This window comes from Saccostrea cucullata, unplaced genomic scaffold (assembly GCF_032062105.1).
Source record: "Saccostrea cucullata isolate Sc308-1 unplaced genomic scaffold, CSIRO_AGI_Scuc_v1 ctg4214, whole genome shotgun sequence".
Taxonomy (NCBI): Eukaryota; Metazoa; Mollusca; class Bivalvia; order Ostreida; family Ostreidae; genus Saccostrea; species Saccostrea cuccullata.
In genome coordinates this window covers 35,124-53,736 of record NW_026939152.1, presented here as the reverse complement: position 1 = coordinate 53,736, position 18,613 = coordinate 35,124, and the positions used below count along the sequence as shown (strand labels likewise).

General features: G+C 32.6%; 1 protein-coding gene across 1 annotated transcript; it reads left to right on the top strand.

Moving 5' to 3' along the window:
* The first annotated feature begins 5,067 nt into the window (after positions 1-5,067).
* On the top strand, positions 5,068-17,657 carry LOC134252329 (soluble scavenger receptor cysteine-rich domain-containing protein SSC5D-like). Its single transcript, XM_062734769.1, has 10 exons — positions 5,068-5,077; positions 5,483-5,621; positions 6,016-6,176; positions 8,161-8,317; positions 8,616-8,800; positions 12,456-12,707; positions 13,320-13,353; positions 16,253-16,284; positions 16,413-16,434; positions 17,462-17,657. Exons 1-10 carry the CDS (start codon positions 5,068-5,070, stop codon positions 17,655-17,657), a joined length of 1,188 nt encoding a protein of 395 aa, XP_062590753.1.
* Positions 17,658-18,613: the final 956 nt, after the last annotated feature.

Genomic DNA, 18,613 nt, shown 5'->3' with positions numbered 1-18,613 from the left:
TACAATAACGAAAGAATATTCTCTTTATTATGGAAAAAGAATTATATCTTTAATTTTTAATTGTAAACGATTATGAAAATCGATGTATAATGCATATAAATAGTTTATTTCACACGAGTTAGAAGTAACTGAGTCAGAAAGACAAAATCAAAGAAAAAAAAAAGAAAGAGAGAGTGAGAATGTGGGGAGACAAAGAGAAAGACACAATGGGAGGGGAGAAGGAGTGAGACGGAGAGATAAATTAAGGGAGAGAAAAGAGGGTGAGAGTGGGCGGTTACTAGTTCCCATTCTATCTAAACACCTTCTGCCTACTCTCCTTTCTCTCTCCTAATCACAATTAGCCTCCTACTATCTCTCACGCTGTCTTTGAGAAAGAGTGTGGGGTTGAGAGTAGATCCTCTCTCTCCCCACTCCTACTCTTTCTCCCCACTCTTATTCTATCATTTCCCACTCTCTCCAGACAGAAAAGGGAAAGATGGAGTAAGAGTCGGGATAGAGAAAGGGGGAGTGAGAGTGGAGAGGGAGGGAGTGGAGAGGGAGGGAGTGAGAGTGGGGAGAGGAAGGGAGTGAGAGTGGGTGAGTGGGGAGAGAGTGTGAGGGAGTGGGGAGAGAGGGAGTGAGAGTGGGGGAGAGAGAGGGAGTGGAGAGAGAGTGAGTGGGGGAAAGAGAGCGAGTGGGGAGAGAGGAGTGGGGAGAGAGGAGTGAGAGTGGAGAGAGTGGGGAGTGAATGTGTGGAGAGAGTGATAGTGGGAAAAAAAATCAATTGAACGCAATTTTTTATCGAAATGATATCGATATATACAATGTATGATACCTTGATTATCGAACGCCACCACTGACTTATGTATCTATAATTTTTTTTACTATCGGGCAGTGATTGCATTCAATAGTGGACCTAACACCATGGATGAGTTGATATTAAAAAAAAAACACTTTTCACATATAGTTGTGTCCTTCTGACCTTAGGTACGTAAGATTAGTCTTTATCTATAGCACATCTATACATCACATAATAATCACTCAATCCAACGCAATACTGAGTTATCAAAATATGACTATATATATTTACATCGTGAAAAAATTAAATCTTTTGACTAAATGTCAAAAATAGTTGACGCAATTTAATAGAAAACTGGCGCAATGCAATTTGTAATCAACCTAACGTAATTATGAGTTGAAATGATATTTTATTCAACGTAAAAAGATGTTAACTAGAATGTCATAATGAGATGACATTTTGTACTGTTAGCTTGATGCAAATGTAATGGTAGTATGTGTAAATGTCATAAAGAATTGACATAATGTAATGTTAGGTTGACACAATATTTATGTAATTGTTTCGAATTAAATGTCATGAAAAGTAAACATAACGAAATGCAAGTTGACGAAACATGATTGTAGTGTGTGTAAATGTCATAAAGAGTAGACATATTGTAAAGGAAAGTTGACACGATGCAACAGAAGTGTGGATAAATGTCATAAAGAGTTGACGTAATGTAATGGAAGGTTGACACAATGCAATTGTTGTGTTCTGCAATAGGGCAGTGACGGAGTTCCATAGGAAAGATCTGAGTTCCTCAAGTTGATAGAAAGAAAAACCGATTTTTTAACAGAGTTCCGAAAGGTCATCATTATAAAGAAGAAATCACCGCATATAATACTGTGTCTACATCATTTCGAAATGCAAAATCTACCGCACGGAATGCTAACTGGTCTGCCATAATATTTAACAATCAGCATCATCATTATAACAGCAATACTACACATAAAGATGAATATACTGTATAACTATGCAATTGCTAAGTATATAAGTCTTGGAAATAAATGTTGAAAAAAAATTTATAGTTATGATGAGCAATGGTGCCTCTTTAAAAATTGTAAGCATCTAGCTTTTAAAAACATGAAGCAAATTCAATCACTTGAAAGTTGTTGCATGATGCTCAGGTGACCTATACGGCCCATGTTGTGGGATATATCTCTATTGATAAACTCATAGTGCTTCCGTCAATGCCGCAATCTTACCGTCACCATATATCGCCAGATGATCTATGGGGTTCCGTGACGATCCGTCTAGAAAACTATGAATAATCATTCCGTCAACGCCTTTTTCCACCGTATAGTAAATCCGTACTAAGACAGCGTCTTCCATGTATTGCAACTGGTACAACATAGTTTTTCCGCAAAGCTAATAGGTACCAAAACATAATATACCCGTACTCACCCCAACCTTAAGGATAAATAACTCAAACTTTTTAGGTCACCTAAGTAAACTCAGTAGATTCTCGACCCACCAAACCAATTTCAACGAAATTAGGTATACAGCATCTATGGGTGATGGGGAACAAAAATTTTGAATTGCATGGTCCCTGCCCCCCTGGGGCCTGAGGCGTGGTTCAAAACCACTTAAATTGATGCAGTCTTTAAAAATCTTCTTCTTTACTCATGGACATCATGCAGTCAAACTGTTGACATGATTGTAATCAGCATTGTAGTCCTCTACCAAAATTGTGAAAAATTATGGCCTCTGGGTCAGGGGTACGGTGTTAGGGCGGGGCTATATATATCATATAGTAAAAGTGCATTATTTCATTGAAAATCTTTTCTGCTCCTAGGTATTAAATAAACTAACTAAGTACATAATTATGATGAGCAAGAATGACTCTACCAAAGTTGTGAATTTCATGGCCCCTGGGTCAGGGGTTCTGGTGTTAGGGCGGGGCTCTATTGATTGTATAGTAAAAAAAACATTAATTCTTCAAAAATCTTCTTCTCTGCTCCTCGGTATTAAACAAGCTAACTAAGTACATAGTTATGATTAACAAGAGTGCATCCTCCAAAATTGTGAATTTTATGGCCCCAGGGTCAGGGGTTCTGGTGTTAGGGCGGGGCTCTATTGATTATATTGTGAAAATGCATTAATTCTTCTAAAATCTTCTTCTTTGCCCTTGGGTATTAAAGCAATAATCTATGTACATACAGTAGTTATGATGAGTAAAGATACCTCTTTCAAAGTGAATTTCATGACCCCTGGTTTAGGGATTTTGGTGTAAGGAGGGAACTCTTAAGCTTTCGATTATATAGTGAAAATGCATGAATTCTTTAAAATCTTCTTCTTTTCTCCTGGGTATTAAACAAACTAAGTAAGTATATAGTTATGATGGGCAAGAATGTTTTTTCTAAAGTTTAGAATTTTGTGGCCCCTGGGTTGGGGGTTGTGATGTTAGGGCGAGGCTTTATTGATTACATAGTGAAAAATACATAATTGTTTCTTCAAAAATCTTTTTATCTGCTTCTGTGTATTAAACCAATTAACTATGTATATGTACATAGTTATGATGAGGAATGATGCCTCTTTCAAAACTGAATTTTATGGCCCCTAGGTCAGTGGTTCAGGTGTTAGCGCGGGGCTCTAATGATTATATTTAGTGAAAATGCATGAATTCTTTGAAATCTTCTCCATTGCTCCTAGGTATTATGCCAATGATCTTAGTATATATATTTATGAAGAAGAAAGGTGCATCTAGCAAAATGATTAATTTCATGTTCTCTGAGTCAGGGGTATCGGGGGGGGGGGTTAGGGGTTAACAGTACATAGTCTGAAGATATATGTGGCCCCAGGGCTCAGTGGTCCCTGTGGGATGGGGTGTACGACTGGTTATAAAATGAAAATGCATTTTCTCTTTCTTACTTTGATCTAATTCTGGGTATTAAGTAACTAGAGTAAGTATTCTAAGTGTATAATAATGATAATTGTGAATTTTATGGCATATGGTTTAAAACACGAACTAATGTCAATTTTTGGAAAGTTGTTTCATGGTACTCAGGTGACCTGTAATGCCCTCGGGCCTCTTGTTTTCAGAAATCAGCTATATTTCTCATAAATTTACATTTAAATTGGTAACCTGAATAATGTTTACCAAGTTTATTTTGATGATTTTATAATTATGGTTTTGTCATAAGGTTAAAAACTGTGCCAAATTTTGTATAGAATTATAAGGAAAGCAAAACAAAGTCTAATATCTATAGAAAAACACAAAAGAAAACCTACGATTTTTTTTATATTTCAGGAATTTATTGTTCATGTCATTTCATACTAATTGAGTCAAAAAATATTATCAATCCATGCATCATTTTTTTGTTTGTGTTAAGTACCCTTAAGCAGACTATAAAGGAATTACACATCTTAAATACTCATTAATGATAAACATTTTTCCAGTGCATTTTCTCTGAAATCTTTGTATTTAGTTTTATTATATTATTGGTTTAAAAACAGTTGTTTGCGATTAAAATATGTAACATCCAATGTGTATATAAAAAAAACATTTATTTCGTGCATGAAAAACACATTTAGCGTAATTCAAAATGTGATATTTCCTCTCAATATTTTACCTGTTGATATCAGTTTAGTACAAGATTTTACAATTGGAACGATTTTACCTTTTTTTTAAACCATAACATGATTTTTAAATCAAAATTTTCAGTGCCTTACGAAGTTTTGAATTTAAAATCAAATACCGGTATTCAGTGTCTTACGATATTGTTTTGTCCATTATTTTCTTTAAGCCATTAACAATTCAAGTCAATGTCTTTTTCACAAATAAAAATGTATGTTTATCTGCCAAATATCAATTTGAGAAGAAAATGCTTACAAAGAAGGAGAAAAAGAATATTTAGCCACATTTGCACGATTCGCTATAAAAAGAGTAAAAAAATCGATTTCAGACTCTCCTAAGGTTGTCCTTGTTGGAGGAAACAGTACAAAGACTGGTTTGATAGAGTTAACAATAGAGGGAGAAAGAGGATACATTCCTCCTGTAGGTCAAAACGAAGCCAAGGTTATTTGTCGACAACTTGGATATACAACGTAAGACGAACGTCAAATACGTGACATTTTCTAAATGATCCAATTTCTGTAAAATTACAATTTAGATTTTGACATATTGTAGTATATATGGCTGCATTCTGTTGTATCATATTGCTTATTAATTCCTTTATCTAATGTTAATGTTACAAACAAAATATTTATAATGAACATTTGATTTGAACTGAAAGAAATGAACTTAGAGAATGACAGGACGTAAGTATTTTTGCTATTTTTCAGAAATGTAGCTTACTTTGAGGGATCTAAGCATTTCCCTCCAAGTATGCTCGTCGCTGGGCATCCTCAATTTCCTGTACTGGTACAGAAGAAAGTGTTTTTGATTGTTCTTTGATTATCGATGGAACATTCAAAACGGAACAATATGCTTATCTTTCCTGTGAAGGCAAGAACTATTTGTTTTATTTTATGACGTTATTACTTTCAAATTAGGACTGTTTTGAAATGTTCAGCATAAGCATCTCTTACATAACCTCTAATATTCAATGATGGATCATTAAGATTGCTCATTTAAATGGTTTGAAGATGTGTTTTGTTCTTAAATGATATGTGTACTGATAAGAAAAAAGAGTAGTAGTCAATTTGTATTTAATTCTTTTTCAGACTCCTTCACACTCAGTGTTATAAATGGTCTTGCTCAACACCAAGGGACGCTTCGCCTATCACTTGGAAATTTACAAGGTTATATTCACCAGGAGAATTCTAATCACTGGAAAAGACAGGAGGCAACAGTTGCTTGTCGGCAACTTGGATTCCCTACGAAATGAAGATTCCCTCTAAGGGTTTCTTTTTAGTTTTTGATCTATTAAAAAGGCGTAAACACTCCTAGCTTCCACTTTTTGCTATGTATTTTAAACCATCATACAATATCAACTTTTCTCATTAAAACTGATACTGATATTCATATTAGTCAATAACGATATGTTAAGGGAATATAATTCAATACTAAAAAATAAATTTGCATAAAACATACATATTTCGAAATATATATTGGCCCTATTGTTGCCATATCAAAAGTGGTGCATGTTTATAAACGTTTGTAAACAACAATGGCAGCATTTGACTTATCACCTTAATGAACTTTTATTTCAAATAATGTTAAATATATAACTTGAATCTTTTGTCTTTATTGCCAGATTTAAAGCCTTCGCTTATAATCATTTTGGACGTAAAACAGGATGGAGGCTGATTAGTTCTGTTTCATGTCTTGGAAATGAGAGGGTTTTAGGACAGTGCGCAATGAATTATGGACAGGGAGAAATGATATCAACCGAGTTCCAAGGAGTCATATGCACAGGTAACAAGTAAAATATATATACCGGAATTGAAATGGTATCCTACTTAAACAATTTGGAAAATTCTGTAAGCATACGGACTTGTTAGGTTTTCCAATTTGCAACAAAGCAGTCTTGAGTAAAGAGAATATTTTAAAGGATGATAAAGTAGAGATGCACTGTGGCTGTAAGGACACACATTAGATACAATATTTAGTGCTCAATCAAGTTACTTCAAATAAAACTTTGAAAAGGGAAGGTTTTGGTATAATATGGAGGTAAAGGTATAACATTGCCATATGTAAGAGAAAATTTTAAAGCTATATATGGCGTATGTACAATGAAAATTATTAGACTAAAATTATAAGAACTTATTATTTGTATCGTTACTTCATATAAAGATATAACTTTTCCGTAAATTACAAAATCTAAGTCAATTGCGTTATAAAGATATCACAATTTAATTTGGATTCTCGGAATTTTCTCCGACTCGGAAGAAAATACAAAAGATTTAAATAACACGTTACAGAGAAGATAAATTCGTATTATTCGATGAAACGAGGTGTTTTCCGTGTTCCGAATTGTACGAAAAGCTTTAATTTAAATGTACTAACTATATTTCTTTACTTAATTTTGTATTTTTGAAAAATATATTTTTGATCAGTTACGCCATATATGGCTTTAAAGAAATCTTGTAATCAGAAGGATTTGATACTAGTAAATTAATAACCGTACATCATTATATAGTAAAATTTTAATTAAGTCATGGTCCCTGTTTCAAGGGTATGACGTAGATGGAGTTCATGTTTGATATCGGTATATGCAGAATAAGATATCAAAATCTTAACAACAACCGAAATGTACGAAAGGAAATTAAAAACATATATTTTTTTTAAATTATGAGCAGCTTTATAATAGAATTATCATACCCCATGCAACAAGTTGCGTGAGGTATAATGTTTTTGACCCGTCAGTCAGTCCGTCAGTCCTGTTTTTTTTTTTTATCAGCGCAGCTCCTCATAAACCGCTGAACAGAATTTTGTCAAACTTCGCAGTTATTTAGAACACAATGTGTAGATGTGCATATTAGAAGGAAATTTCGATTCCTTTATTTTTCCGAGAATTTTCGCACTTTTCAACTTAGATTTTTGCCATACCTTGAATATAGAGATGAACAGTTTGTCAGCGCAACTCCTCATAAACCGCTGCACAGAATTTCGTTAAACTTTGCAGTTATGTAGGACACAATCTGTAGATGTGTATATCACCAGGAAATTCCGATTCCTTTATATTTCCGGGAATTTCCGCACTTTTCAACTTAGATTTTTGGCCATACCTTGAATATAGAGATGAACAGTTTGTCAACGCAACTCCTCATAAACCCCTGCACAGAATTTCTTTAAACTTTGCAGTTATGTAGGACACAATCTTTAGATGTGTATATTACCAGGAAATTCCGATTCCTTCATATTTCCGGGAATTTCCGCACTTTTCAACTTAGATTTTTGGCCATACCTTGAATTAAGAGATGAACAGATTTCAGCGCAACTATTCATAAACCGCAGCAAAGAATTTCGTCAAACTTTGCAGTTATTTCGGACACAATGTGTAGATGTGCATATTACCAGGAAATTCTAATTTCTTTATTTTTTCCGGGAAATTCCACACTTTTCAACTTAGATTTCTGTCCATACCTTGAATAAAGAGGGATTTCGTCAAACTTTGCGGGTATTAAAGACACAGTTTGTGTGTGCATTAGATGTGCATATTACCAGGAAATTGGGATTCCTTTTATAATTTTGCCTGCAATTTCAGCACTTCGAGTTTGGGTGGAGCGTGGGGTATGTAAGCTTGCTCACCTTTTCTTTCATTATCATTTGATAAGATTATGACGTACCTTAAACCATTCATAATTTTTTGTCATAAAAATGAATAGAAAAAAGTTTTAAAAGATTTCTTCATGATTAAAAGAATTAATACATTTATTTATTATTATAATAAATACAGGTATGGACGACTATGCAGTCCGTTTATCAGATGGTCAGTACGACAGAGGTCGAGTAGAAATATCAATAGGAGGAACCTGGGGAAGTGTGTCATCCTCCAGCGTCTGGTCATCTGGCAAAAACGCTCAAGTTATCTGTACCCAACTGGGATTTCATTCGTAAGTATTATCAAACTGACTAAATTTTTATGTAATAAAAGCACTTGTTACTTACAAAAGCTTATTAAAAATCAGGGTCGGCAGACTGAGAATTTTAAATAAAAAAAATGTAAAAATGAAGAATACAGAAAGTGTAATGTAATACTTCTTCATATTATTACAGTAAATGTTTGAATTTTTAAAAATAATTAAAGTTTCAGAAATGAAATCCTATGTCTCTGAATGTTTTATTGTAATTTACGATTTCCTGTAAGTACTTGCCCTTTGCTTAATCAAAAGCGATCCTTTTCATTTTTAGCGGAGTAGCCATCACCAATGGAACATACCTTCGCGGATTAGGTCCGGTCTGGATTAGAGATTTAAATTGTGCTGGCCATGAGAGATCAATACGTGACTGTTCCTTTACAATTAATGGAACAGATTTATATTCCAGATCATCTACACCTGATGTCGGCGTCATTTGTCTCAATCAAAGGTTTACACGTAAGTCCCTCATTCACCAAAATTCTTAACACCTAAGTCCCTCATTAACTTAAAAAAGAACAAGATAGGGTAAGACCCCTTTTTGGCCCATGGTTTTTGGTGTCTTTCAGAATGATGCAACTGTTTATAAATGAAAACCTGTTGTCACCCCTGCCACAAAACGAGCATTGGTTCTAAGTTTTGGAATACACAGAGGGGTCAGAAAAAAAGGTCAATTTTCGAATTTTCTCATTTTTATGCGAATTTTCATCGATTTACATCACATTTTGTTTTTTCGGAAAACATGGAGCACAAGCTTGCCTATCTGCCAAATTTATTTATTTCATACACTAGCATTAGACGATTCTTGTGTATAAAAATGTCAGATAGGCACGCGTGTGCTTTATGTTTTCCGAAGAGAAATATTTCTCAAAAATAATCCCATCAAAATTGAGGAAATTCGGAAAACGTTCTACTTTTGCACCCTCTATATAGTTGCTTCCATGTAAGTTTCGAATCAAAATTAGTGCTGGTTTTAGAGCAAGCATAATTTTAAGTTCTTAACTACAAACTTTCAAATTTTACCAGTGTTCTGATTTTTACATCAATTATGGGGCCAGATTCGACCGTTACCCTACCTTGTCCTTTACACGTTTAGTGTCAAGTTGCAGACCTCCAAGGGCAAATGGTGGCGGTGCAATATGAGGGAGATATTTTCGGAGCCACAAATTAACTAAATTTTGCTGTGATTGAGTTGGCCTTGCGAACATTGTGAACTGATGGAACATCTTTTGGAAAACAGGCATAATAATTAAAAGATAATTTAAGTAAATAGTACAATGATATTAAAGCAGTTTTCTTTTTTTTTTCAAGTATAATACGAATATTTGTTAACATTGAGGATAGTTCAATGTGTGACATAATCAGTTTCAGGCTTTTGTCTATATGTATAAAGTACTGATTAAAATATTTCTCAGGTGTTAAAAGTCAGAATAAATTTATAAAATATCAAACAATTACAGTTCAGCTTCATATAATTTTAAATTATTAGATCTTTTGAGGCATGCATGTGGGCAAAACTAAAACAAATAAAGATTTATTTCATCTGTAGAAAAAGATGGTTTAGTGCTTCTCATTAGTATTAGTGAAAATACTTCAAAATGTAAATTTAAGGTAAGTCACTCCTGAAATTTGTTATATCAAGGATTTTTTGAGAAGTATATTTTGGATAAGTACTCATAAAGTGTAACTCAAAATCGCAAAGAAAATAGGGAGTCAGTGTGCATCCTACTGATCTACGGTACATTTAAGTTGACCTTTTTGCACTTAAATTTCATCTCTTTGGTTAATTACTTTAACCCTTATTATATTTGATTAGATGTAAGCATGGCAATAAATATAACCTTATTTTACGTAAAATAGTTTGAATAATATTTATCATTAAACAAATCTTGCAAATTAATGCGCGTAAATTATTGTGTGACCTTTTTGCACTAAAAAATAACATAATTTGGGTATTAAAAAACTTAATAGGCAATAAAAAATTTTCTTATATCAAACTTTTTACGACTTGAGTGCTGATCAGTCACAAGTATCGAGTAGTTTAAAATAATGAAAGAAAAAGGTGGGGTCAGTGATGTTAATTTTGAAATATTTGTCAAAATATGTGATTTTCAGGCAAAAAATGGTGTAACTTTGACCTTGACTTCTTTAATATATTTTCATTTTTTGGAAAAGTTTGTTGAGGGAATGTGTAAAACTTAGTCTATAAATATAAATTAAGACCTATATTAAATATTTTTAGCAATATCAAAACGGAAAATATTCTCCGAGTAAAAGTATGTGAGGCTAAATTTCCATTACATTAAATTTTATAAATGTGCAGATTTGCAGAATTTTCTGCTAAATATCCTTCCACCAAAAGAAATAGTCCCTCATAAATCTTGCTTCTTTGTAGATTTTTGAGCAGTTTTTTCATTGAATGTTAAAAAATTTACATTGTTGAATTCAAATATGTTATAAAAATTGAATTTTGATAAGTAGTTTTTAAGGAAAAGCTTCTGAGTGAACTTTTCTAAAAAGCTGACGAGTGACTTACCTTAAAGTATTTTTCTCACTTTTACCTTATTTTCAGTGCCTGTAAAATGTAAGAAAGTAAATTGTAAGCCTCAAACTAATCATTGTGTCAGCTATGTTCAATATCTCATCCGAACTAACATGTTTCGAATCGTCTATTTTGATATCTGAAATAATAAACGGTTCGACTTACGAGGGTTATCCAAAAGTAATGTTTCAACATTGATAAAATTGCTATAAATCGACGTGAAGCAACAGAATTATACATGATGGAAGCTTTATTTATTTCAAATCAGACCTAAAAAATCAAAAGGAATATGATGTATACTTTCCAAACTATCGGATTTTAAACATTGTGCGTTTATGGTAGTCGCCACACCTAAATATAACGTCATATGACGGACATGCATCGTCATACTTTTAAAAGCGTTAACCTTCGTTTCATTAAAAAATATTTGTCAGGGGCGTAGCATCCGGGGGGGGGGGCTGCCCCTTTTCCCAACCTTACTCACACTATAAGGAATGTTATTTGAAAGCCTAAGTATAAGAATTGGTACTAAAAGTAGTTGACAACGAGAAAAATTTAACCTAACCCCCCCCCACCCCCCCAATGAAATAGTATTTTCGACTTTGGGCAACTTCCCCCCCCCCCCTTTTTTTTTGCTTGTCAACTTTTTCAGGTAAGTAAAAAAAAACTTTTTCTCTGCCCCCCCCCCTTTCAAAAACGATGCTACGCCACTTTTTGTGATTCGCAAATCCTTTAACCAATTCCACTTTCTTTAAGAATTCTTTGTACCATTATAAACTCGCTCTTTCCATAATTAAGCCTCCTGTCAAATTTTTAAACTTTAGCATAAGACAGACTTAAAAATTCACATGTATCTCTATACGTCTGTCTTCTTTGACAACATCAGACACCTTTGCACGTTTCCGATCGATCTCCTATCCCTCGGTCTCCTATCCCTCGGTCTTCTTGTTCTCTGCTTATCATTCAGTGACCAATCTCTCGCCCAAAATTGCTGAAACCATCTATTAAGATGTCTCTTACATTCTTATTCTTTAAGTCTCATTAGCTAATGTAACTGTCGCTTGTGATGATTCCCTTATTTTGAAGCAAAAACTTTTATCCATATTGATGTTACAACTCGTCGAGCCGTTTTCCCCCCCATTTCGACAATCCCTTTGTTCAATTCAACAGAGTTAAACAACAATGTTTATGATCACAAATACCAATGCCGTCATTTAATTTTCAATTAAAGACTAGAAATTGTGATTTTTAAAAATTAGAAGATAAGGTGCTTTTTTAGAATCTTTTTAATGTGTTTGTCTTTTTATTCTAAGAAAAAATATACTTGAAAACGTGACGTTCCGTTGTGACGCGGCGACACCCCTTATGCCCTATGTTTTAATCATCTAGAAAATAAATTCAAATAAACATTATTAAATCAAAATTTCAATGTTAAATTTAAATTTATATTTGTGCAAATTTTGGTATATTGTATTTGATAATATGACGCAAAATATAAAAGATATGGACCTGTGACATTACTTTTGGATCAACCCTCGTATAAATACAACTTAATTCTCTATTTTGTACCAGAGGTGACTTCATCTACGAAAATTTTGAGGTCGTCACAAACTTCACAAGAAAATGTTCCAACTACAGAAAATGTATTGAAACCAAATAATACAACAGAAGGAAATGAGGAGACATCAGATGAAACAGACAAAGAAGAGGAGATTACCAGTGATAATACGGGATTGTTTGTGGGCATCTCTGTGGCAGCTCTCTCTGTCGTCTTTTTCATTGTTCTAGTTATATGCTGGAAATTGAGAAGTACAGATAAAAAAGGTAAAAATGATTTGATTTTATTGTATTAAGTATTCAAAGGAAAGGGTAAAGTCACTATTTATGCAATAACGACTAGCACTCCAGTCCTTGTAAAAGTTACTAGTATTTCAACTTTACCTTCTTCAACTTTGCTTTATTTATGTAGTGTTATCCCATTATCACCTGCAAGTGGTGTTTACATCTCCTTAATTATTTGATACTCTTATAAGGGCATGCCACGAGTACAATCAATTTTTCTAATCAAGACAGGCTAATGATAGATAAGTTGATCTTCCAGGTACTCTGAAGTTGCCAATCTTTAAATAATGCCCTTATGCACATGTAACCTATCATTGGGTAGTATCTTGGCTAACCTACTTTATACCGATTGTTAGGCCTTGATTTTTATGCCGAATTGAGGATGCTTACACCTCCTCGCTCGGCATCTGATGGAGTTTTGCATTGTTAGTGGATTTTTTTTTTACATTGATTACTGTTTTTTAATTTCTAAACTATAACTACAGAGGAAAATATTTAGTCCTATATTATTTTCTATACTACTCATGTACTATTACGCATAAACGTAAATTTAACTTAATTTCTTTTCTGTTTCTTTTTAAAATTATACATTAGATGCCAGTTTGAGTACCGATGTTCGAAAGAAAAGGTGAGTACAGTTTTTTTAGCTTGAAAATATAAACATACCAAGCAAATAAACCTCATTTAATATTTTTTTCACTGCCTATTTGTAATGAAAATGAATTCTTAAAAAAAAAAAAATTTAATTTCTCGAGAATAAAGTTCTATAAAAGCTTTACTCTGATTATTCCCGAAAGGACATTAAAGATACACCTACGGCAGTCTAGCTGTTTCAAAAAATCTTTCTTATAATTTCTCATTCGCAGCTCAGCTACAAATAATTGAAATAATTTAAGTAGAAAAATTTGAACACAGTATATAATAATTTTGGGTCTTCATATGGATGAAAGTTGTAATTAGTCGAGTTTTTGGGTAATCTTCTCTCAGATCTTGTCTGCCTTTCTGATTTTTTGCTCTTTGATTTTGTCTGACTTCGGTCGAGTTTTTTTCCCACGTATCCGCCTTGCTCTTCCTGATTTTTGTCAAGTTTCTTATACTCAGATTGAGGGAGAGTTTGTCTCTTTATCTGTGTCTCTCTAACTTCATGTCCGTGTTACAAGAATCTTAATGTGTTTTTTTTTTCAAAATATTTGTGCTAATATTTGTGCTTTAGTGTCATATAAACCTATGATGAAAATTGTGACCTAACTCTGTCTTCAGAGACAATGTTGTTCTCTGATAAAATGACGATGTTTGTTACGAAAGCCAAGAGGGCTCATTCGAGATTCAAGTTTCGAAATACGAAATTCGAAATTCAAGATTCGAAATTCGAGTTTCGAAATTCAAGATCCAAACTAACCAATCAAAAGCGGGTTCAACTTTTGATTACTTCCCTTTGTTACGTTTTTATATTTATAAAAATGGATCATTTGCTAAAATGATAATGCAAGAAAAAATGTTTTATGTATTAAAACGAAATAAAAATAAAATTTGGATTACATTTTGAAAAATACATATATATATATATATATATATATATATATATATATATATATATATATATATATATATATATATATATATATATATATATATATATATATAATGTTATTTTTCTAATTTAACAAAATAGTAAATACGTATATATGGAATATTATATGGTCTTATAGTTGATTTGCTGATTAAGTAGGTTAACCAATTTTATTTCATCAGATCATTGCTGATGGAGAATGTTGCATTTAATTAAAATTAGATATGAATTATTATGAATCGTATCTACACTGCATAATATTTTAAGGGTATATATTTCTTTACATTTATAGAGGGTACATTTGTGCAGTGAGACTTGACTGCTGAAGCGTTATATAAGGTTTTATAAGAGTATATTTTAGTCTTTGGCCATAAAGTTATGGCCAGAGACTAAAATATAACACCATAACGCTATATAGTTCTGCATCTAATTTAGACTCATCTACTATCTGATATAAGATAAAATAAATGCCGCATTTATTTTAATTCATATTGCAAAGCTGTATTGTAGATATAATTTTTAATTAATTCAAGAAATCAAAGCCTTAGATGAAGATAAGTAATTAAATACTTAATTTTTATGTATTTCCTCTATCAGGAAAACGATCGCGATTTTTCTTTATCAATACTACGTCGTCTTTCAAGTTTCAAGCCTTTCGGTGTGTTGGGAAAAATTGGTTGGCGGGGTGGGTAGGGGTGGGGTTATTGTTAACCTTTAGACATTTACCACGTATTCATAACTTTATTTTTATGTCATCAACCCCGTAAACAAAGTAGACAGTACAAAAATATATATATTCCTGATATATGTATTCTATTTAATATTTAAAAAGCTATAATATAAATTGAAGTGTATCTTGCTGATCAAAAATCCAATGATTATTTTAATTTCCTTCTTATATAAATAACACTCTTTCTTGCATTGTAATTTTATTAAATGACTTATTATACCCCCGCTTGAAAAGCGGGAGGGTATATAGTAATCGTTAATTCCGTCCGTCCGTCTGTCCGTCCGTCTGTTACGCTTTGGGGTACCCATCTCTTATCCGCAACTCCTCTCATACCACTGAATGAAATTTGATGAAACTTTCACAGAATCTTTATTACATATTGCCATTGTGCACTTCCTATTTTACTTTTTGATCCGACACATATTTGGGTTTCCCGGCCACAGCAAAACATGCACTTTGCCATTCTAACTATATGGAGGCGGGGGTATCATTTAGTGAGCTCATCGCTCACAGTACCTCTAGTTTGTTATTTATATATTAAACGATTTCTTGATAGTAAAATCATAATAAAGGGGAGTAATCAAATCTTGAACCCGCTTCTGATTGGTTAATCTGGATCTTGAATCTCGAAATTCGAATTTTGAATCTCGTATTTCGAATCTTGAATCTCGAATGAGCCTTTTGGGAGCTTTTGATTGGTTAATCTGGATCTTGAATCTCGAAATTTGAATTTCGAATCTCGTATTTCGAACCTTGAATCTGGAATGAGCCTTCTGGGCTTTCGTAGTTTGTAGTGTCTGAAATGTGAAAAAAAAAATAATACTCGGAAAGATGACAAAAAATTACAGTGGAAATATACAAAAAAAGAATAGCAAAGAATTATTTGATTGGTTGATTAAGTAGGTAACGTTCTAAATTTTAGGTTACGTTCGTTTGTCTGACTACTATTACCTTTTTTCTACCTATACTTTTCTAAGACTGGCTCATTTGTTTGGTTCCTATTTGTTTCTCTCAACCTTCGGTCACATTTATCCGTTTGTCTCTCAGATTTTGTCGAAAAATCTCAATGGACTTACTTGAAAGATGAATAACCTTAACGTTTGAGTAATTTAGTTCTTCACAACTACATCGTTTACCTTAGCTAAATGAGAAGATAAACACTTAATTTTAATAATCGAATAATGTATAAACTATTGAAAATTTAAAAGTTTTAGATTTATTTTTCAGTGATACACATAAAGGACAGCAGTCGTCAAATGGTAAATGTTGTCAATTTAATATAAATACATCTCAAAAACACAAACCTCTTTAAACCTTTGACCTATACAAATAAAGGTGATATCTCTTAAAAATAAACATGCTAACATATGCTATAATCTCATTACAGACTTGGAACAAGCTGAGCAGAAGTGAGTATACCAGAGGTTTATAAATTTCTGACTCCTCAAGTAGTATCCAATAAATTTATCTAGATTTAGTTTTTATAACTGTATGGAAGGAGTGGACGGGATGAAGGGTCACATGATCACCATCCCAAATATTTTCATTGCCTTATTGTGAAATACTCAGTAGGACTAAACAAAGTTTTTAGTCTATGATATTAATTACGTTGAGGTGGACATATCAATTAACTATCAGAGTAGAAATCTTTTGGACCATATCAGTCTCATCAGGGTTCAAAGACATCAGCTGTTTTGGTCATATTTTGCGTTGTAGAAATGTCATACCTGTCTTGGTGTTTGGCATGATTATGAGCTCTTGTGGACAAGGACACAGATTGAGTTCTTAGGATGAGTCTGCGATATAGTTTTGCTATCAGAAATAGCATTATAATTTTGCTTATACGTAAATTCGATGTAATCAAAGGAGTGTCACGACTTATGAGTCATGGTCATTCTTAAAAAGGTCACGTTTAATTTTAGAAACAGAAATGTAAATTGAATGTAATTCTTCACCAGGTTGTAAATATAATTCTAGAATTGTATATATAGGCCTGGTTTGCTAGAAAGGTTTGTGTTGTCAACAGATTTTATCATATGAAATATGGTATGATCGTACATTTTGGTACATTAAGGACAGACGAGACGTTCCTCAATAATATATAATTTTTTCCAAGACTTTGTCATTGAACAAATACTACTTTAATATGTTTATTTACAAAAAATTGAGGTACCTTACCAGGCATTTGTGCAAGATACCAGATGATGGTATTTCTTATATAATCTTTTATGGAAAAAAATTTAGTTCGCCAGAATCACATGTTTAGAGTTTCAAATTTTTAAAAACAATTAGAAACAGGTTTAGAAATCAGAAAGTTGTTAAAATCTGTACAAAACAGAAATTTAGGAAACGTATTATCTGTGTGTGTGTGTGGGGGGGGGGGGGAATAGCAAATCTTCAAATCAAGAAATTTAAATATGATAATATTATTTTCAGGGATGTCAATGTTCAAAGACAGGATAACCCTGCTTATATGCAGGACAAAAGGGGATATAGCTCTGAAAGTTGTCCTCACAACAATTGCATTCCAGGGATGGACCTCATTCAATTTCCCGTTCAGGAGAGGTTGTATTCTACAGTCAGCAGCAACTCGTCGTCATTTGCTATCGTTACTCCAGTGCTTGATTGCTAGCCAATCTGTTTCAAAAGAGGAAATATGACTACTGCTGATGCATAGAAAGAGAACGTTGTTTAATTTATCTTCATACAAAATATGTAGGCTAAAAGGCTTTGTAATATTTTATTAATATTGCTAGCGATGTATAGAATTTTTGAAATTGCAGATGAAAAAGAATATTATTTTTTTTTAACTTTCACTTTGCTTTTTTAATTTTTTTTAATGCATTATTATCTAATCGATGTTTTAAATTAAACTTGAATAAAGTCTTTTCCGGCACTTTACAAAATATATTACAAAATATATCATGCTTATTCAAAGCACAAATATACTTTTATTAAACCACAGATATAATTTTATTAAACCAACGAATTTCTCAAACATCGAATTTTTTATGACCGCTCACTTAAACATAAATAATGTAAGACTTTTTACTATAGATTTGTATAGAAACACATTTTAAAAAATAAGCCTTGATTTAGATGTACGAACACATTTTAAAGCTATTTTGGCCCAACAATTTTTTGGGAGTAAATATAGGTATTAAACTAAAGAATACTTTTTTTCTTAGTAATTTCACTGAAAAAATCACTTTTCACAGTCTCAAGTACTTGAAAATTAAAAGCATTCTTTTATGTTTTCGCAGTCGTCCAAGGTCAAAAATTTTTGTTGAGATATACAGCAATAAAATGCAACAAACATTCTAAAATTTAAGGATTTCCATCTCTAATGGGACGAAATTCCCTATCCTTAAATGTCCGTCATGTACATAATACTCTGATATTACATCAAAGCATTTCATAGTGGAAAAGGATTGCCCGCGAGAAAGTTTTAAAAATGTCATTTGATTTATTAAGCAGTAGTTAATTTAAAAAGATTGCATTGAAGTCTATGGGGAAAAGTGTTTTTTCAAAATAAAAATTCAAATAATTTGAATATCCATAAATCCTGCGGTGGAAAGATGCATTGAA

Excerpts from the sequence above, each read along its gene's own strand:
- LOC134252329 (XM_062734769.1), top strand. Across the intron at positions 8,318-8,615 it reads ACCCAACTGGGATTTCATTC|CGGAGTAGCCATCACCAATG; the intron begins GTAAGTATTATC and ends TTTCATTTTTAG. Across the intron at positions 16,285-16,412 it reads AGGACAGCAGTCGTCAAATG|ACTTGGAACAAGCTGAGCAG; the intron begins GTAAATGTTGTC and ends ATCTCATTACAG.